This window comes from Budorcas taxicolor, chromosome 17, assembly GCF_023091745.1.
Source record: "Budorcas taxicolor isolate Tak-1 chromosome 17, Takin1.1, whole genome shotgun sequence".
Lineage (NCBI taxonomy): Eukaryota > Metazoa > Chordata > Mammalia > Artiodactyla > Bovidae > Budorcas > Budorcas taxicolor.
Window position 1 is genome coordinate 30,054,566 of NC_068926.1, and position 23,227 is coordinate 30,077,792.

At 36.7% G+C, this 23,227-nt stretch overlaps 1 protein-coding gene across 1 annotated transcript in view; it reads right to left on the minus strand.

Moving 5' to 3' along the window:
* The window catches only part of LARP1B (La ribonucleoprotein 1B), a 123,231-nt gene that overhangs the window by 34,865 nt on the left and 65,139 nt on the right, over positions 1-23,227 (minus strand). Inside the window, exon 12 of the mRNA XM_052654583.1 lies at positions 16,656-16,779. Coding sequence (XP_052510543.1) covers positions 16,656-16,779 — 124 coding nt within the window. The remainder of the gene's footprint in view (positions 1-16,655; positions 16,780-23,227) is intronic.

Sequence of the window (23,227 nt, forward strand, 5' to 3'; positions counted from 1 at the left end):
CCGAAGCCTAGGGCCCATGCTCTGCAACAAGAGAAGCCACCATAATGAGAAGCCCTCACACAACAACTAGAGTAGGCCCCACTCACTGCAAATACAGAAAGTTCACACACAGCAACAAAGAGCCAGAACAGCCAAAAATAAATTAAAAACTTTTTTAAAAGAATAAGAAAAACAGAAACTAAAAAAAAAAAAAGTAAATGCTAATGTATCTATGGACTTCTGCTGATTATGATGTGTGAATGTAGGCTCATCAATAGTAACAAATGTACCACTCTGATGTGGGCTATTGCTCTGAGGAGGCAACCTCTTTCACCAGATGGGTAATAGCAAGTAAGCTAGGGTCAGGGTGTAAACGTGAAATCTCTGTACCCTCCTCTAAATTTCGCCATCAGCCTAAAACTGCTCTAGCAACAAAAGCCTTGGGGAAAAAAAAATTAAGGAAAACTTTATGATGAATAGATCTGGCTGATAACATCTAAACTCAGTGATAACACCAGTAAACATGCTCAGGTGCTTCAGTCCTGTCCAACTCTCTCAAAGAGAGAGTCCAAATATCAGGGACTATAGCCCTCCACGCTCCTCTGTCCATGGGATTCTCCAGGCAAGAATACTGAAGTAGGTTGTCATTTCCTTCTCCAGGGGATCTTCCGGATCCAGGGGACTGAACCTGAGTCTTCTGTGTCTCCTGCATTATGGGCTGATTTTTCATGGCTGAGCCACAAGGGGAAGCCCAAGATAAGTACATGGGAGTTCATCAACAGTTCTCTCTGCTTTTATTTTTATCTGAACATTTTCATATTAAAAAGTTAAAGTTTTATTTCACTTTTACATTGATTTTATTCCAAGTTGAATTCGGCCTGAATTTGACCCATCACCAAGAGCAGATATATCAATGTTATGAAGATTAAGATCTATAGAGTACTTTTTGTTATCTCAAAAGAAACATTTTAAAAAATTTGTATAGTGTATCATTTACCAATTTATAATATTTTGACAAAAAAATTACCAAAAATAGTTAAGAAAATTGCAAGTACATAAAATATATTCAGTATGAAAATTACATTACTAGAAATATAACTAGTTAGGAAATAAGAATATATTAAAAAGAATTTTTTTTATAAAATACAAAGATGACATACAAATATCATTTAGATATTATAACTTCTTTTTAATTAAAATCATGGGCCATCTCTTATATGTGAATGTTCAAAATAGCATTTTGCATAATAGCCAAAAGTGGAAAAAAAAACCCAAATATACAACTATTTAATGGATAAACAAAATGAAATATGTCCATACTACAGAACACTACACCTTACAAAAAGGAGAGAAGTACTAACATAAGCAACAACATGGATTAATGTCAAAAATATTATATTAGTTGAAAGAAGCCAGACACATTGACTACAAATCATATATCCCATTTATATGAAGTTTCTAGGAAATGCAAAAACATAAAGACCAAAAGCAGATCATTGGTTATATCAGACTGAAATTGAGTGCTGACACTGACTGCAAATGATTGTGAGGTAACTTTCAGCATGATGCAATTTAAAAATAATTATGGGGGACTTCCGACCCCAAGGGAATATGGTGGCTAAGACTTCATATTCCTAATCACGGGGCCTGGGTTTGATACCTGGTCAGGGAACTAGGTCCCATGTGCTGCAACTAAGACCCAGCACAGTCAAATAAATTTTTAAAAACAGAAACAAAACAACTAGATTATGGCACTGGTGTACAAATATACAAATTTACTGACATTAATCACACTATACACTTCAAGTGAGTTAATTTTGTGGAAATTATACCTCAAAAAAGCTTTAAAACACAGAAGACCAGGCCATCTACTCTTTGGGAATATCAATTGTGATTGTCTACCATACAGTTTCTGAGAAAAGTTTATCAGAGAAGACTGATATTTCAAGAATTAGGCTAAAGTACTATTTTCAAAGTGTAGTCCCAACCAGTGGGAATAGGAAGAGAACTAGAATTATAAGTGGAGACTGAAGATGTGACTAAATTGCTGTAATCTCATAAGAAAGTGGTTTCTTAAGATAAGATCTACTTATTCCTAATGAAGATGCTGTGAAGAATGTTGAAATGACAACAAAGAATTTAGAATACTGTATAAACTTAGTTGATACAGCAGTGGCAGGGTTTGAGAGGACTGACTCCCAATTTTGAAAGATCTACTGTGGGTAAAATGCTATCAAACAGCATTAAATGTCACAGAGAAATTGTTCATGAAAGGAAGAGTCAACCAATTCAGTGGACTTGATAGTTCTCTTATTTTAAGAAACTGCCACAGCCACCCCAACTTTCAGCAACCACAACCCTGATCAGTCAACAGCCATCAACACTGAGGCGAGGCCCTCCACCAGGAAAAGGACTATTATAACTTACTGAAGACTCTGATGATGGTTATCATATTTTTTAAGCAATAAAATACTTTTAAACTAAGATATGCTCATTTTTATTTTAGACATAATGCTATTGCACACTTAATAGACCACAGTATAGTATACACATACTGTATACAGACTGTAAAACCAAAAATTCTTGTGACTTGCTTCATTGTGGTATTTACTTTATTATGGTGGTCTGGAACCAAATCCATAATATCTCTGAGGTATGCCTGTATCTCTAAAGACCCTACAAACATTGAAAGAATAAAAAAGGAATATTACTAAAAACACCCCCCAAAACAGACAAACTCTTTAATATATAAACTACAAAAGTTCACTCAAGAAAACCTAGATTACCTAAATAGGCCCATGTCTCTTTAAAAAATTAATTAGTAGTTAAAAACATTCCAACAATTTCAGACCCAGGTGACTTCACTGGCAAATTCTACCACTCCCATAAGGAATCAACAATAACAACTGTATACAAACTCTTCCAAAATACAGAAGAGGAGGGTATGTTTAGTAACTCATTTATGAGGCAGTATTCCCTGATACCAAAATCAAGCAAAGATAATCCAAGAAAAACCAATATTCTTCATTCCTCTAAAAAAAAAAAGCAAATGGAATCTAACAGTGTATAAAAAGGGTAATATGTCACAGTCGAATAAAGTTTATCCTGGGCTCATTATTTGAAAATAATTCAATGTAATTCACAATATAAATAAGCTAATTAAAACAAAACATGTAATCATTTCAAAAGACCCAGAAAAAATACCCCCCCACCCAAAATCAGCATCCATTCATGATTAAAAACTCTCAGGAGAATAGCACTGAAACATGTATATGTCAAACAGATCACCAGTCCAAGTTCGATGCATGAAACAGGGCACTCAAAGCCAGTGTATTGGGACAATCCAAAGGGATGGGATGGGGAAGAGGTGGGGGGCGGTTCAGGATGGGGGACACACGTACACCCATAGCTGATCCATGTCAATGTATGGTAAAAAACCACCACAATATTGTAAAGTAATTAGCCTTCAATTAAATAAAAATTTTTTAAAAACTCTCAGTACGCTGGAAATAAAATCTACAACTAACATCATACTTAATGGTGAAACACTGAATGCTTTCCTCCTAAAATCAGAAACAATGCAAGGATGTCTTATAACTTCTATTCAACATCATGTTGGAGTTCCCAATCAATGTAATAAGACAATAAATGAAAATATATAAAAATAAGCAATGAACTGCAGCTATTCACAGAGAACATGACTATGCAGAAATCAATCAATGTAAAATATATCAAAGAATCTACAGAAAAAGCTACTAGAACTATTACTGGTAAGTTTATCAATATCACAGGATACAAAACTGTATTAGTCAGGATTCTCCAGAGTAAAGGAACCATTAGGATAGAAAAGAAGATTTAATATGAGGAACTGGCTTACAAGACTATGGAGGATGAGAAATCCCACAATCTGTCATCTATAAGCTGAAAACTTAGAAAGGCCAGTGGTGTAATTCAGCTCTGAGTCCAAAGGCCTGAGACCTAGGGAAGTCAATGATATAAATACCAGCCCAAGATGAGATGAGACGTTTGTCTAGGGGGTTGCACAGAGTCAGACACGACTGAAGCGACCTAGCAGCAACAGCAGCTCAATGAGACAGCAAAAAAGGAGCAAATTCCTCCTTCCTCCACATTTTTGTTCAGACCTTCAATGGGTTCGATGATGGACTGAGGATGACAATCTACCATGCCCAACAATTCAGATACTATCTCATGTAGAAAAAGCATCACAGAGACACCCAGAAGCAATGTCTAACCAGACATCTGGGTATCCTCTGATTCAGTTAAGCTGACACTTAAAATTAACATCACAAAGAATAATATGAAAAATATCTATCCTATTTCTATATAATAGCAATAAACAATGGATAATAAAAATTTTAAAGCACCATTTATAGCGATACCAAAATCATACTATACTTAGGGACATGGGCAATAAAATGTGTACAAAACACAACAAAAACTATAAAACACTGAAGAACAAACAAATACTTAAAAGGAGAAGTATATCATGTTCATAGACTGGAAGATTCAATACTGTTAAAATTTTATAATTCTTCCTAAACTGTAGATTCAATGCAATTCCTATCAAAATACTATTTGGAGTTTTTATAGACATAGATAAGCTATATTTTTTAATAAAAACAGCTTAACAGATAAGCTACTTTTATAATCTATGTGAAAATGCAAGGCAACTAGAATAGTCAAAATATTTCGGAAATAAAAAGAGAAAAAAGGTGGATGGCACATATTGATTTTTAAGATTACAGTTATAAGGACTTCCTTGGTGGTTCAATGGTTAAGAATTTATCTTCCTATGTAGGGGATGTGGATTCAATCCCTGGTCAAGGAATTAAGATCCCACATGCCACAAAGCAACTAAATCAATGCACTGAAACTACAGAGCCTGTGCACTGCGACCAGAAAAACCCCCTTGCACTGCAACAAAGACCCAGTACAACCAAAAAAAAGAAGTTCTGCTCTTCAAAAGGTGCTCTTTTTTTGGCCACACCACGCAGTTTTTACAGGATCACAGTTCTCCAACCAGAGATTAAACCAGGCCACAACAGAGAAAGTCCTGGATCCTAACCACTAGACCACCAAGGAACTCCCAATAGGCATTCTTAAGAAATGAAAAGACAATCTTTAGATTGGGGGAAGATATGTGCAAATTATATAGGTAATAGACTTGGATTAGAATAAAGAACTCTGAAAGCTCAGCAAGGAAACAACTAAAAGAAAAAAAACAAATCTCAAAACACTTGAGCAATCACTTCACCAAATATATACCAATAGCAAAAAAAAAAAAAAAAGCTCACCACTGTTAGTCATAATGAGACACTGCTGCTGAGTAGCTTCAGTCGTGTCCGACTCTGTGCGACCCCAGAGACGGCAGCCCACCAGGCTCCCCCGTCCCTGGGATTCTCCAGGCATGAACACTGGAGTGGGTTGCCATTTCCTTCTCCAATTCATCAAAGTGAAAAGTGAAAGTGAAGTCGCTCAGTCGTGTCTGACTCCTAGCGACCCCATAGACTGCAGCCTTCCAGGCTCCTCCGTCCATGGGATTTGCCAGGCAAGAGTACTGGAGTGGGTTGCTACTACATACCTAATAAAAGGCAAAAATATTTTAAAACTTTGCAATACCAAGTGCTGGTGAAGACATGGAGCAATGGGAACCCTCATACATTACTGGTGGGATGCAAAATGACATAGCCACTTTGGAAAACAATTAGTTTCTTATAAAGTTAAAAACACTTACCACAAGACCCTGCAATCCCACTCCAAGTATTTACCCAACTGACATGAAAACTTATTGTCTTACCAAAACCTATTAAGCAAATATTTATAGCATCTTTATTCACAATCACCAAAAATTAAAAACAAGCCACACGTTCTTCAACTAATGGTAAATTGCTTACATCCATGTGATGGAATATTACTTACCAATTAAAAAGGACACATAAAATATGGTGAATCTCAAATGCATTACAGTAAACAAAAGAAGCCAGACACAAAGGGTTACACTCTATATAATTCCATTTATATGATATTCTGGTAAAGGCAAAATTATAGGAGTAGAAAACAGAAAACAGGCTGCCAAAGGCTAGGCATAGGGTTGGCTACAAAGAGACATAGGAGAATTTGAGCAGAGTAACTTAGCAGCAGCAACAGAACTGTGCTGTAATTTGAGTAGGTGGTAATTGCAAGACTATGTATTTGTTAAAATTCCCAAATCTGTATATGCAAAAAGTGAAATTTACTGAGTATAAATGATATCTTATCTTTTAAAAAAAGAAATAAAAAAGACAATTTTGGATCCCTGTAAAGTAGAATGAAAGGAAGGAGAAAGATTAGGAGTTATTATAATTAACCAATGTAAAATGATGGTAGCTTTTGTAAGAGTGATAGAAGTAGTGAAGATGAGAAGTGGTTAGGTTCTGGGTATATTTTAAAGGATAATGGAAATAATCTGCCAAGGAATAAGAAATAAGAGGTTGAAAAAGAAAGAGATCAAAAATAATATCAAGATTTTTTTCCCCCTGTACAACTAGAAAGATACAGTTAACATATCATAGAGGTGTGGAAGTCTAGCAGAATTCCTTGGAAAGGGGTGAGAATTAAGACTTTGAATTTTCACCATATGAAGTTTGACATGTTTATAAAATATCCAAGTGAAACTGTTGATACACAGTTATTTATTCAGAATACAGGATGGAATCTATACATATAAATTTGACACTCATTAGTATAAGGATGCCATTTTAAAACATGAAACTAAATACTATTACCTGCAGAGTTACTGAGACTCAGAAAGAAGAAATTTGAAGATTAAGTGCTAAAGCATCCAAAGCCTGGGGAAATGGGAAAGAAGCAGCAAATAAAAGACTCCTTGAAGTTGAATGAGAACTAAGCAAACAGTGTCTAGGAAGAAGAATGTTTCAAGACAAAGAATGACTGATCCATTGCTGTCAGGGAAGATGATGTTGACTTGACCCATCTTAAACACAAAGATCTCTAGAGGCACTAGCTAAAGCTGATTTGGGGTGTGAGGGCCGGAAGTGTGTTTGGATCAGGTCTAGAGGATAAAAAGGAAGATAGATATTAACGACAGTGAAAACAAAATACTTTTTTTTTCACCTCAAATTCTATTTTTTAAAGCAACAGCAATTCTTTTTTATTACTATCAGTGTTTTACAGCCTTTCCCAACCTTTCACCTTTCAATCTTTGTGTATACTTATGACACACAAACAGCATAGAGCTGAATATCCTTTGAATCCAATCCATAACTGTCTTTCTAACTGAAAGTTAATCTAGTCAACATTTCTTAGCAATATATTGGATTGATTTCTGTCTTCTTAATTTGTGCTTAATTTTATTTTTGTTCATATTTTTAAAAATTGGAAATTATAGCACATGAAGGTTTATACACACACATACACACACACAGACTTTAAAATACAGTTGATTTAGAAATGAAAATGAGAACAAGAAACTAAGTATGGAAAAAATTCAAGTTTTCCAAAAACACTGGATTAAAAAAAAATCTTTTGGTAAATATCTGAGACTTTACTCAAAGAGCATAATCATTTTATGTGGGTACCAGGTTGGTACCCAGAAACCCACCAAGGCCAAAACATAAATTTCAGATGCAGGCAAACCATTTGCAGACTCTCCAGACAGAATTCCATCCGTTTCTCAGGAATTAAACACTGTATATATATTAAACACTATATATATATTATGGATGAAGCACAAGCTGGAATCAAGATTGCCAGGCATACAGCACAGTGACTCAACATATTTATGGATTTTATTCCATTTAAAGTTATTACAAAACAGTGGCTATATTCCTATGTACTGTATATTATAATGTATAATGTAGCTTATCAATTTTATACATAACAGTATGTTTTTCCTAGGGATTTCCCTATGGCTCAGATGGTAAGTAATCTGCCTGCAATGCAGGAGACCCGGGTTCAATCCCTGGGTCAACAAAGAGATTATTGTGAACTATAATAACCTCAGATATGCAGATGACACCACCCTTATGGCAGAAAGAGAAGAAGAATGAAAGAGCCTCTTGATGAAAAGTGAAAGAAATGACTTAAAACTCAATATTCAGAAAACTAAGATCATGGCATCCAGTCCCATGACTTCATAGCATATAGATGGGGAAACAATGGAAACAGTGACAGACTTTATTTGGGGGGGCTCCAAAATCACTGCAGATGGTGACTGTAGCCATGAAACTAAAAGACACTTGCTCCTTGGAAGAAAAGCTATGACCAACCTAGACAGCATATTAAAAAGCAGAGACATTACTTTGCCAACAAAGGTCCGTCTAGTCAAAGCTATGGTTTGTCCAGTAGTCAATGTATGGATGTGAGAGTTGGACTATAAAGAAAGCTGAGCACCGAACAATTGATGCTTTTGAACTGTAGTGTTGGAGAAGACTCTTGAGAGTCCCTTGGACTGCAAGGAGATCCAACCAGTCCATCCGAAAGGAAATCAGTTCTGAATATTCATTGAAAGGACTGATGTTGAAGTTGAAACTCCAATACTTTGGCCACCTGATGTGAAGAACTGACTCATTGGGAAAGATCCTGATGCTGGGAAAGATTGAAGGTGGGAGAAGGGGATGACAGAGGATGAGATGGTTGGATGGCATCACCGACTCGATGGACATGAGTTTGAATAGGCTCCAGGGGTTGGTGATGGACAGGGAAGCCAGGTATGCTGCAGTTCATGGGGTTGCAAAGAGTCGGACAAGACTGAGCGACTGAACTGAAACACTATATTAAATGTTTTAAATTAATTCCCCTTGCTCTTTATGGTTTCTACAAGCTATCCATGTATCCATGAATTTTATGTAAGACAGCACTAAATTTAGTGAACTGATTTTTTACATCCTCTACTTTTAAGATTAAACCATCACAAATAGCTTTAGATCTTTTATTTCCCACTATTGCATATTTTTCCTTTATGTGAATATACCAAAGAGGAGAGTGAAAAAGTTGGCTTAAAGCTCAACATTCAGAAAACTAAGATCATGGCATCTGGTCCCATCACTTCACGGCAAACAGATGGAGAAACAGTAGAAACAGTGTCAGACTTTATTTTTTGGGGCTCCAAAATCACTGCAGATGGTGACTGCAGCCATGAAATTAAAAGACACTTACTCCTTGGAAGAAAAGTTATGACCAACCTAGATAGCATATTCAAAAGCAGAGACATTACTTTGCTGACTAAGGTCCGTCTAGTCAAGGCTATGGTTTTTCCTGTGGTCATGTATGGATGTGAGAGTTGGACTGTGAAGAAAGCTGAGTGCCAAAGAATCGATGCTTTTGAACTGTGGTGTTGGAGAAGACCCTTGGACTGCAAGGAGATCCAACCAGTCCATTCTGAAGGAGATCAGCCCTGGGTGTTCTTTGGAAGGAATGATGCTAAAGCTGAAACTCCAGTACTTTGGCCACCTCGTGTGAAGAGTTGACTCACTGGAAAAGACTTTGATGCTGGGAGGAATTGGGGGCAGGAGGAAAAGGGGATGACAGAGCATGAGACGGCTCGATGGCATCACTGACTCGATGGACATGAGTTTGAGTGAACTCCGGGAGATGGTGATGGACAGGGAGGCCTGGCGTGCTGCAATTCATGGGGTCGCAAAGAGTCGGACACGACTGAGCGACTGAACTGAACTGAACTGAACTGAACTGAAAATGAGTAACATGAAGAGTGGCAGATATGATGCAATTCAAACTGCATATGGGAGAATATTTACTTTTGGCAATGGAAGATACTAATGGTTGACTAGATCACTGTCTTTAAGAGGGCTCCATTTTCAAATGAATCACATGTATTTTTGTAGCTGTGAACCATATCCTCTAGGCTTCTTTCCTTTTGAAAGTAGAGTGCTATATTTTTTCCCTTTGCACAGAGCAATACATTTGCCCAGTTAACAATAAAAATTATTGATATTATCAGTGGATCAGAGGGTAATCTATAGTTTATTCCAAGACTTTACATATTTCTTTAATAGTTCTCAGAGGATATAGCCCAAGGTGCCAAACCAAACAAAGATGCTAACATGAAACCTTTGTTTATTTAAAATGTGGTCACTTCTAAACAGACATTTCTCTAAAGAAGACATATATACAACTAATAAACACATGAAAAGCTGCTCAACATTGCTTAACATTAGAGAAATGTAAATCAAAACTACAATGAGCTATTGTCTCACACCAGTCAGAATGGCCATCATCAAAAAATCTACAGACAATAAATGTTGGAAAGGGTGTGGAGAAAAGGGAACCCTCCTGCACTGTGGTGGGAATGTAAATTGATACAGGCACTGTGGAGAACAGTATGGAGATTCCTTAACAATGAATAAAACTACCATAAGACCCGGCAATCCCACTCCTAGGCATATACCCTGAAGAAACCATACTTGAAAAAGACACATGTACCCCAACGTTCACTGCAGCACTATTTACAATAGCTAAGGACATGGAAGCAACCTAGATGTCCATTGACAGATGAATGAATAAAGAAGTTGTGGTACACATACACGTAAGTGTATACTTGAATCTTATTCAGCTATGAAAAGGAACGCATTTGAGTCAGTTCTAATGAGGTGGATGAACCTAGAGCCTATTATACAGAGTGAAGTGAAAGAGAAAGACAAATACATATATTAATGCATATATACGGAATCTAGAAAGATGGTACTGATGATCCTACTGCAGAGCAGCAAAGGAGATGCGGACATAAACGACAGACTTTTGGACACAGTGGGGGAAGGAGAGGGTGGGATGATTTGAGAGAGTAGCATTGAAACACATGCATTACCATATGTAACAATAGACAGCCAGTGGGAATTTGCTGTATGATGCAGACAACCCAAAGTCAGTGCGCTATGACAACCTTAGAGGGGTGGGATGGGGAAAAAAGGTGGGAGGGAGGGGACATATGTATATCTATGGCTAATTCATGTTGACATATGGCAGAAAATATCACAATATTATAAAGTAATTATTATGCAATTAAAAATAAAATGAAAACATGGTCACTTCTTTAACCATGAAAAAAATACACATGCTAACTCTGACTTTAATAATCACTTTAAATGACTTTGAGTCACTGAATTTTAAAACTGCATTGTATAGCATAGCATAGTTTATAAAAAGTTAAAAGTGGATCCCAGGAATTTAAATAAATAAAAAAAAATAAAATATACCTCATGGGACTTTAATTCTATGATGTAGGGAGGGGCATAAATTTTTAATTTTAAGGTATTCAAATTAAACAACATGAAAAATCTTATAATTACTCTGAAGATCCCTATTGGAATACCCTAAGAACATTTTTAAAGTTTAAAAGTATAAAGTTTTAAACAGTTCAAATTTTAAATGTTTAAAGAACTTTAAAACAAGTAAGCTTTTAGTATTTACAGTAATATTATTGTTATTCTTAAATTATTATAGGATAAACAATTCTGTTACTGTACATAGGAATATTTTTTATGTAAGTAAAAAGTGGTACAAATATAAAATTTAATAAAACCTTTAATATTAAATGTGAACAAAAATTATTAACGTAAAATCATAATGTAATTTTCCTTAAAAAAATTTCCAAGCTCTTTCAGTGGAAAAGGCCTAGAAACAATAAGCAACTCAGTAGTAACTAGAATACTGACAAAGCTTAATTAACATCAGGCCAGCTTGCAAATAAGACAGTTAAGAATCCAACTCCATTATCACAAAACAAAGCAATGAAAGGTAGATAAAGTCAATAAACTGATCAACAGCACAAGTTATCAACAAGATGAGAGTATAATTCATCTAATACATTTAAGAGATCATCAGTTCAGTTCAGTTCAGTCGCTCATTCGTGTCCGACTCTTTGTGACCCCATGAATCGCAGCACACAAGGCCTCCCTGTCCATCACCAACTCCCTGAGTTCACTCAGCCTCACGTCCATCGAGTCAGTGATGCCATCCAGCCATCTCATCCTGTCGTCCCCTTCTCCTCCTGACTCCAATCCCTCCCAGCATCAGAGTCTTTTCCAATGAGTCAACTCTTCACATGAGGTAGCCAAAGTACTGGAGTTTCAGCTTCAGCATCATTCCCTCCAAAGAAATCCCAGGGCTGATCTCCTTCAGAATGGACTGGTTGGATCTCCTTGCAGTCCAAGGGACTCTCAAGAGTCTTCTCCAACACCACAGTTCAAAAGCATCAATTCTTTGGCGCTGAGCCTTCTTCACAGTCCAACTGTCACATCCATGCATTACCCCAGGAAAAACCATAGCCTCGACTGGATGGACCTTAGTCGGCAAAGTAATGTCTCTGTTTTTGAATATGCTATCTAGGTTGGTCATAACTTTTCTTCCAAGGAGTAAGAGTCTTTCAATTTCATGGCTGCAGTCACCATCTGCAGTGATTTTGGAGCCCCAAAAAATAAAGTCTGACACTGTTTCCACTGTTTCCCCATCTATTTCCCATGAAGTGATGGGACCGGATGCCATGATATTCATTTTCTGTATGTTGAGCTTTAAGCCAACTTTTTCGCTCTCCTCTTTCACTTTCATCAAGAGGTTTTTTAGTTCCTCTTCACTTTCTGCCATAAGGGTGGTGTCATCTGCATATCTGAGGTTATTGATATTTCTCCCGGCAATCTTGATTCCAGCTTGTGTTTCTTCCAGTCCAGCGTTTCTCATGACGTACTCTGCATAGAAGTTAAATAAGCAGGGTGACAATATACAGTCTTGACGTACTCCTTTACCTATTTGGAACCAGTCTGTTGTTCCATGTCCAGTTCTAACTGTTGCTTCCTGACCTGCATACAGATGTCTCAAGAGGCAGATCAGGTGGTCTGATATTCCCATCTCTTTCAGAATTTTCCACAGTTTATTGTGATCCACACAGTCAAAGGCTTTAGCATAGTCAATAAAGCAGAAATACATGTTTTTCTGGAACTCTCTTGCTTTTTCCATCATCCAGAGGATGTTGGCAATTTGATCTCTGGTTCCTCTGCCTTTTCTAAAACCAGCTTGAACATCAGGAAGTTCACGGTTCACGTATTGCTGAAGCCTGGCTTGGAGAATTTTGAGCATTACTTTACTAGCATGTGAGATGAGTGCAATTGTGCAGGAGTTTGAGCATTCTTTGGCATTTGGGATTGGAATGAAAACTGACCTTTTCTAGTACTGTGGCCACTGCTGAGTTTTCCAAATTTGCTGGCATATTGAGTGCAGCACTTTCACAGCATCATCTTTCAGGATTTGAAACAGCTCAACTGGAATTCCATCACCTCCACTAGCTTTGTTCATAGTGATGTTTTCTAAGGCCTACTTGACTTCACATTCCAGGATGTCTGGCTCTAGGTGAGTGATCACACCATCGTGATTATCTGGGTCATGAAGATCTTTTTTGTACAGTTCTTAGTGATATTTTAGTCAAAGTATAGCTGATGCACATTATATAAGTTGGAGATGTACAATATAGTGATTCACAATTTTTATAAAGATAATACTCCATTTATAATTATAAATAATATTGGCTATATTCCCCATATTATACACTATACCCTTGTAGCCTATATCACACATAATAGTTTGTATCTCTTAATCCCCTAACCTCATAATCTCCCCCATTCCTTCTCCCCACTGGAAACCACTAGTCTGTATCTGTGAGTCTGTTTCTTGTTTTGTTATAATTCACTAGTTTGTTGTATTTTTTAGATTTCACATATAAGAAATATCATAGAGTATTTGTCTTTGTCTGATTTATTTCATGTAGTATAATGCCCTCCACGTCTATCCATGTTCCTGCAAATCACAAAATTCTGCTCTTTTTTTTATGGTCATCCTAAAGGATTGCAGTCCTGGGTGTTCATCGAAAGGACTGATGTCAAGGCTGAAACTCCAATACTTTGGCCACCTGATGCGAAGAGCTGACTCATTGGAAAAGATCCTGATGCTGGAAAAGATTGAGGGCAGGAGGAGAAGGGGACAACAGAGGATGAGATGGTTGGATGACATCATCGACTCGATGGACATGGATGTGGGTGAACTCCGGAAGTTGGTGATGGACAGGGAGGGAGGCCTGGCGTGCTGAGGTTCATGGGGTCACAAAAAGTCAGACACGACTGAGCGACTGAACTGAACTGAACTGAGTGTATCTATACGTACCATACCTTCTTTATTTATTCATCTGTTGATGGACACATAGGTTGCTATAGATTTGTAGTATAGTCTTAATTAGGGATTCTGATTCTTCCAACTGTTATTCTTTCTCAAGATTGCTTTGAGTCTTGAAAAATAATCATTTGGCACCTTTCGTGCTTCCAATTTATTCTAGCCCTGTGACAAATGTCATTGGCATTTTTTTGCAGGGGGGTGGGGCCCTGCACTTGGTCTTCATTGCTGTGCATGGGCTTTCTCTAGTTGTGAAGATTGAGGGCTAATACTCTCCAGTTGTGGTGTGTGGGTGTGTCATTGTGGTGGCTTCTTTTGTTGTGGAGCACTGGCTCTAAGGTGCGAGGGCTTCGGGAGCTGTGGCTCACGGGCTCAGAAGTTGCAGCTTGTGGATTCCAGAGATCAGGCTCATTAGTTGTGGCGCAGTGGCTTAGTTGCCCCACAGCATGTGGAATCTTCCTGGACCAGGGATCAAAACCTGTGTTCCCTGCATTGGCAAGCAGATTCTTTACCACTGGAATACCATGGAAGTTTGTCATTGGGACTTCATTGAATCTGTTCATTGTCTTGGACAGTATGTTCACTTTAACAATATTAACTCTTCCAATCCAAGAACATGGTATATCTCTCCATCTGTCTCTGTCCTCTTCAATTTCTTTCATCAGTTTCTGACAGTTTTCCAAGTACAGATCTTTCACCTCTGTAGGCAGGTTTATTCACAGGTATTTTATTATTTTTAATGTAATTATAAATGGGATGGTTTCCTTAATTTCTCTTTCTGATACTTTCTTGATAGTATACAACTGGTATCTATATATATATTAATTTTGTATCCTGCAACTCTACCAAATTTATTGATGAATGAATAGTTTTGATCATAGTGATAATTTTTAAATTATTATTAATTATTAAATTTAAAATTTTAAAATCACAACCGAAAAGACTCCTCATTGCTCACCAAAGAAAGATGTAGACAACCAGCTCATTACTTTGGAAACAGTAAACAAAACAAAGAATTAAGTATTTATTCCTTTACCTGTTAGGACTCTATCTCAGGATAAACAGTCAGTTAACGGAAATTCTCTTTACAGATGTAATCTACTAAATTAAGAAAGAATTATGAAAACAGAGTTATCACTATTTTGAAGCCCCATGTGACCCAAAAGCTACAAGCAATGACTGTCAATAGCTAACACCAACACAAAGAAAGAATCAAGCATTATGTGCCTCATGGTATAGTTTTCAAAACAATATATGACATATTCTTACAGAAATGTGAGCCTCAGTCTGTTCAAGCCTCTGTATCAAAATCACAATTAAAGAAAATTCAGGACCAGAAAATGGCTGGATGACCATGGGGATGCAATCAGCAAAATCCAGAATGTAAGATACTATACAGGGCAAACAATCTAGTTTCTACAACAATAAAGTTCAAGGGGAAAAAAAAAAAAAAACCAGTATGAACCTATATACTAAAAGAGACATATCAACATATTGCAATGTTTGGAACTTTTAAGGATCCTGATTTTTTTTTAAAGTGAGGAATGAGAAAATCTGAACACCAACTAGATATTTCATATTAAGGAATTTTACTAACAATTTTAGTATGATAATGGTACTGGGTTATTTATGTGTTAAAATAGATGTCCTTTTTAATAACATATATAAAAATATTTACAAATAAAAAATATGAATAATATGATTAGGAGTTTGCTTCAAAATAATTCAATGGGAGGTAAAGAGAATGAGTGGAGTCAAGATGAAATAAAATTGGCTACAAGATGATTAAGTAGCTAATGCATAGGTAGATAATGGGTAATGGTATTTCATTATACAATTTGCTCTATTTTTACATATGTCTGAAGTTTTCCAAATTAAAAGTTTTTCTTTAATCTGCCTTCCAGAAAAACTATAATAAAATCAGTTACACTTGTCTGAAAATATCAGATTCAATTTATGAATCTCCCAAATGTATTTCCACTTTCACACAAAGCTAAGGCTTTAAAGCAAAAGAATTATACTGATGGTGTATTTTAAGAAATCAGCAAGTCAGTGAAAATTTTTCCTTATTTCACGAAGAGAAGGATTCCTAGCAAACTTAAAATCAAGAAAGACACATAAAGAACCAACCAATTCAGCTTACTTTTTAAGCAAGCATTTGAGTTTGAGCATGATCTAGTAATATAATAGACAACTCCTGGTTCACCTGTGTCATTGATTACCTGCCTGTTTACCAAGAGTAAGATGGGATTTCAACTATGTCCACTTACTACATGGCTGTCTTACCAAATTTACAATCTGTATTTTTTAAGGCTTTAAAATGTTTTGAAGTTCATCAAAGGATATATAAAAGCTGAGTTTTAAAATTCTAGCCTTTTATCAGACATCTAAACATTTTCCACAAATAACAAAGCAGCAAACTTTAAAAACAATTTAGAACTGCTTTAATATTATTTAGACACTTACAGAAAATCAGACTTACATACCTTGCCTGGACTGTGAAGCTGCTACAGGAACTTCTTGGTTTGGCTCAAAAGGAAGCTCAGGTGTTAGGTTTTCAAACTGCTCTTTACTAATGAGATTTAGCTTCTTAAAGTTCTCAACTTCTTGCTAAAGTAGAATGGAGGAATCTAATTACTAAACTGGCTAAGAGAGTAACCAACAGACAATAACTGATACCAACCTCAAAATAATGAGTTTTAAAAACCGGAATTGATTGCAACAGAATAAAAAAAGATGTTCCAATAAAGAATCCAGCATCATACTTAAAAATAATTAATATTCAGAGTCTAAAGGTGGCATCAAGAACCCTAAAATGTTATAAACATTTTATAATTAAAACATATTATAAGAACATACATTCTTATCATTAATTACTTATCGAGCATTGAGACACAAGACCATTAAGGTATTATAGAGGTTACAAAGTAATCTAATACACATTTCCTATCCTTAAGGAATTTACCAGTTAGATGGAGAGAAAGAAATGTACAAATAAAAATAATATTAGACAGTATCTGAAAAGTGTAATATTTGGTATAAGAATTGAGATCATAAGGGAGGCATCACAGAGGAGGTGAGACAAAAGAAGCTCCTTAAATGAGAATTTAGAGAAAGGGAAAAGAATCCTAAATTAGGTACTATGAGCACAGATGAGAAGCTTGGAATAAATGGTCATTTATTAGAAGATAATTCAATAAATGAGAGAATTTATTTAGAACTAGTGGCAAAAAGCCCTGATAAGGAAGTTGGAGAAATGCAACCCACTCCTGTACTCTTGCCTGGAAAATTCCATGGATGGAGGAGCCTGATGGGCTGCAGTCCATGGGGTCTCTAAGAGTCAGACACGACTGAGCGACTTCCCTTTCATCACTTTTTCCTTTCATGCACTGGAGAGGGAAATGGCAACACATTGCCTTGAGAATCCCAGGGACGGGGGAGCCTGGTGGGCTGCCATCTATGGGGTCGCACAGAGTCAGACATGACTGAAGCGACAGCAGCAGCAGCAGTAGACGTTTAATACTAGTCCAAGAAGTTTCTACCTCATTTTCTAATAGGGGAAACATATGATGGAAGATAAATCTAGATGGATCTGAAGATTCATTTCCAAACCCCTTTTATAAACTTAGCAGCAAGGATGCCGAGTAGGTCTACGTTGTTAGCTCTAAGGAAGAATGGGCCCATACATGTCCCTAGGCCCCCTTCTAATTTCTGTTACATAATTACTTAGATTTTCCTTGCCCTGAACTACAAATATGCAAAACATTACAAAGGTAAAGGCCATTCTCTACTGGAAGGTCATTTGGCCATAGTGCATGAAGACTATCCAAGCCTGGCCGAAGCCATGAGGGGAGGGGGGAAGAGTTTGAGGGGCTACTTACATTGTATTACGTCTGGTTATTTTCCCCAATAAACCCTATATCATGTCTACATTACTCAGTGCTAATATGTCCATAACCTTAAAATTTACAGCGTAACATCTAAAAAGAATGGACACAGGTAAAAGACAAAGTTATCTGTCTGATGAATCAAATTAAACAACATAATTCCAAAGTAGTTGTGACATCTTGCTCTTAATAGCTAACCAAACAACCTTTTCCTTCTGTCTTCAAATATGAATAGCTACTTGCCAGTTCACACCATTTATGAGATCCAATTAGCCTTTCAAAATAGGATCTGTCTTTTTTCCATGAAAATGTCTTAAATGATTACTTCCCAAAATTACATACCAAAATTACTTTCCCAAAAGTCTTCAATAAACTCTTCAAGCTAATTCAGAGTTATTACTCTTCACTGGCCCTTCTCTTGCTATAGAGCTTGCTATTAGCAGTTCTCACTTCAGTGAACATTTATTGTATGCTTCTCACATGCCAAAAATGAATAAACAGTTCTATTCTGACAGGAACACAAATTATATGTTTCTGTTTTGTTTTTAATTTTTAAAATTAACTAAGGTATAACACAGCCAAATTTATATATACATATACACATCATTGAGGACATAAATCATAAGTTTATATCTCAATGAGGGGTCAAAAGTGAATGAACCTGTGGGATCACCTTTTGGGTAAAGACATAACTAAGCACTGCAGATGGTGATTGTAGCCATGAAATTAAAAGACGCTTACTCCTTGGAAGAAAAGTTATGACCAACCTAGATAGCATATTCAAAAGCAGAGACATTACTTTGCCAACAAAGGTCCGTCTAGTCAAGGCTACGGTTTTTCCAGTGGTCATGTATGGATGTGAGAGTTGGACTGTGAAGAAAGCTGAGCGCCAAAGAATTGATGCTTTTGAACTGTGGTGTTGGAGAAGACTCTTGAGAGTCCCTTGGACTGCAAGGAGATCCAACCAGTCCATTCTGAAGATCAGCCCTGGGATTTCTTTGGAGGGACTGATGTTGAAGCTGAAACTCCAGTACTTTGGCCACCTCATGCGAACAGTTGACTCATTGGAAAAGACTCTGATGCTGGGAGGGATTGGGGGCAGGAGGAGAAGGGGACGACAGAGGATGAGATGGCTGGATGGCATCACTGACTCGATGGACGTGAGTCTAAGTGAACTCCGGGGCTTGGTGATGGACAGGGAGACCTGGTGTGCTGCGATTCATGGGGTTGCAAAGAGTCGGACACGATTGAGCAACTGAACTGAACTGAACTGATAACTAAGCACCCTAGAAGTACCCTTCATGCACCTTTCTATTACTACCCTCTTTCTTCCTAAAGATAGCCAACACTCTGACTTTAATTCTACAGATTCATTTGCCTGTTTTTCAATTTTATAAAAAAGTAATAATAAAATGGTTTCTTTTACACGAAAATATCTTTACGAGATTCATTTATAGTTTGTGACCCTACACCAGAGATCAGCAAACTACAGCCCCTAAAAGCCAAGTTTGTTTTTGTTAAGTAGTTTTATTGGAACACAACACACCTATTTGTTCATATACTGCATATGGCTGGCTCCAGTGCTACAATTGCAGAAAAAGCTTGTCCATCCCTGCAATGATCAAACCATGATTTTTAAAAAATCCATTCCACTGTTGATGAGCATTCAGGTCCTTTTCAGACTATAGTCATTATAAAAAATGTTACCATAACTGTTTTTACAGAACACTTACTTTGGTCAACAGATATATTTTTTCCCTCTTTTTAAAAAATTCTTATAGGCATATAGTTGATTTACAATGTTGTATTACTTTCAGGTGTACAGTAAGTGAATCAGTTATATATATATTCACTTTTTTAAGATCCTTTTCCCATTTAGGTCATTATAGAGTATTGAGTAGAGTTTCTTATGCTATACAGCAGGTTATTATTAGTCATCTGTTTTATATATAGTAGTCTATATATGTCAGTCCCAGTCTCCCAGTTTATCTCTCCCTCTGCTCTATCCCCTGGTAACCATAAGTTTGTTTTCTATATCTGGAACTCTTAAAATATAGGTTTCTTTCTTTTCTCTCTCTCTTCTTTTTGGCTGCATAACAAGGCATGCAGGATCTTAGTTCCCAGATCAGGGATCAAATCCATGCCTCCTGCAGCAGAAGTGTGGAGTCTTAACCTCTGGACCACCAGGTTAGTCCCTTTCTCTCTTTTTCTTTTAAACTGAAGTATAATTGACATTTATTTTGTGATTGTGAAAGCTGGACCATAAAGAAGGCAGAGCACCAAAGAACTGATGCCTTCAAACTGTGGTGCTGGAGAAGACTCCTGAGAGTCCCCTGGGCTGCAAGGAGATCAAACCAGTCAATCTTAAAGGAAATCTACCCTGAATACTCATTAGGAGGACTGATGCTAAAACTGAAGCTCCAGTATTTTGGTCACCTGATGCGAATGACTGACTCATTGGAAAAGTCCCTGATGCTGGGAATGATTGAGGCCAGAAAGAGAAGAGGGCATCAGAGGATGAGATGGCTGGATGGCATCAACGATGCAATGGACATGAACTTGGGCAAACTTTGGAAGATGGTGCAGGATAGGGAGGTCTGGCATGCTAGAGTCCATGGGGTTGCAAGGAGTTGGACACAACTGGGCGATTGAACAATAATAATTGATATATAATATTCTGTATTATAAGGGCTATCCCCAGGGGCTCAACAGTAAAGAATCTGCCTGCAATGCAAGAGACTTGCAGGATATGCCAGTTCCATTCCTGGATTGGGAAGATCCCCTGGAGTAGGAAATGGCAACCCACTCCAGTATACTTGCATGGAGAACCCCATGGACAAAGGGGCCTGGTGGGCTAGAGTCCATGGGGTCACAGAGAGTCGGACACAACTGAGCAACTAAACAACAGTAAGAACAATTCTATGTGATAGGGGTACAACACAGTGGTGCACAATTTTTAAAGGTTATATTCCATTTATAGTTATTATAAAGCATTGGTTATATTCCTTGGATATGTACAACATACAAAGGATATGTACAAGCTACCAAGGATAAGGTAGCTTATCCTATACTCAATAGTTTGTACTTCTTACTAACCCACCTCTATATTGCCCATCTCTCCTTTCCTCTCATGCTGGTAACCACTAGTTTGTTCTCTACATCCATGAGAATGTTTCTTTTTTGTTATATTCTCTAGTTCACTGTTTTTTAGATTCTGCATATAAATGAGATCATTCTTCCTCTGACTTACTTCATTTAGCATAATGCTAAGTCCATCCACATTGCCACAAATGGCAAAATTTTGTTCTTTTTGTGGCTGAATAGTATTCCATTGTGTCTGTGTGTGCACATAAACACATATAAATACATACACCACATCTTTATCCACTCATCTGCTGATGCACATTTTGGATGCGTCTATATTTTGGCAATTGTAAATATTGCTGCTATGAACACTGGGGTGTGTGTATCTTGTTAAATTAAGTGTTTTTGTTGTTTTCTCAGATATACACCCAGGACTGGAATTGTCAGGTCACGTGGTGGTTCTACTTTTAGATTTTTGAGAAACCTCCATACTGCTTTGCACAGTGGCTGCACCAATATACATTCCAACCAACAGTGTAGGAGGGTTCCCTTTTCTCCATACCCTCACCAACATTTGTTATTTGTGTTCTTTTGGATGAGTATCATTTTGACAGATGTGAGGTGATATCCCATTGTGGTTTTGATTTGCATTTCCCCGATGATTAATCATGCTGAGCATCTTTTCATGTGCCTGTTGGCCACCTGTCCTCTTGGGAAAAATGTCTATTCAGTTCTTTGATCCATTTTTTAATCTTTTTTGTCTTTGTTTTCCATATTGAGTTGTATGAGCTGTTTATACATGTTGGATACTAACCCTTTACTGGTCATATAATTTGCAAATTATGTCTCTCAGTCAGTAGGTTGTCATTCCCTTTTGTTGATGATTTCCTTCGCTGTGCAAAAAATTTTTAAGTTTAATTAGGTTCCATTTGTTTATTTTTGCTTTTATTCCCTTTATTTTAGGAGATAGACACCCCCAAAAATATCCCTGTGATTTATGACAGCAGACATGACATACATTTTTATTGAGTATTTACTAGGAGTGGAATTGCTAAATTAGGTGGTGCACTTCAATTTTGGTAGAAATTGGCAAATACGCTTTCATAGTAGTTGTGCCTATTTATATTCCAACTAGCAATATGTAAGTTCATATTGCTCTACATCCTCATCACCACTAGAGATTGTCAGTTTTTAAAAATTTAGTCCTTTTGAAAAGGATGAAACTATGGATATAAACATTCTGAATGGACCTCAAGGGCATTATGATTGAAAAAAATGTCAATCTCAAAGGGTAACATGCTATATGATTCCATTTATGTAACATTCTCAAAATGATAACATTGCAGAGATAGAGAACAGATTAGTGGCTACCAACGATTAGGAATAGCAGAAGGGAGGCAGATGGGTGTAAGTTTAATAGCAGAAGGGAGATCTTTTTTTTTTTTTTGAACACAAGGGAGATCTTCATGCTGAAAAACCAATTCAGTGCCTTGACTTTGAGGGTAGTTATGTGAATCAACATGTGATAAAATGACACAGAACTACACATACATATTATCATTGTGATAATGAACATCAATTTCCTAGTTTTAATATTGTGCTTTAATTATGGTTTATCTAAGATATTAGATTTAATTATCTAAGATGATAACCTTTCAAGGTTATCTGGATGAAGCGTACAATGGACCTCTCTGAACTATTTTTCCAACTTCTTATGAATCTATAATTATCCCCCAAAACTTAAAAATTTAAATATTTAGCCACTCTGGTAGATATGTTATCTGACTGCGGTTTTAATCTGTATTTCTCTGATGACTAATAATGATGAAAACCTTTTTACAAGTTATTTGGATAGCTTTTTTTTTGTGGTAGGACTATTTAATTCTACTGCTCATTTTCCTATACAGTTGTCCTTCTCACTGACTTTTAAGAGTTCTTTACAAGATGTTGTAAATGGTTTTTCCCCTACTCTGAACCTTGCCTTTTCACTCTCTTATGGTGTCTTTTGTAAGAGACAAAAAGTTAAATGTAGTACATTTTATCAATCATTAGCATCATTGTGTTATATCCTGGTTAGTAAATCTTTC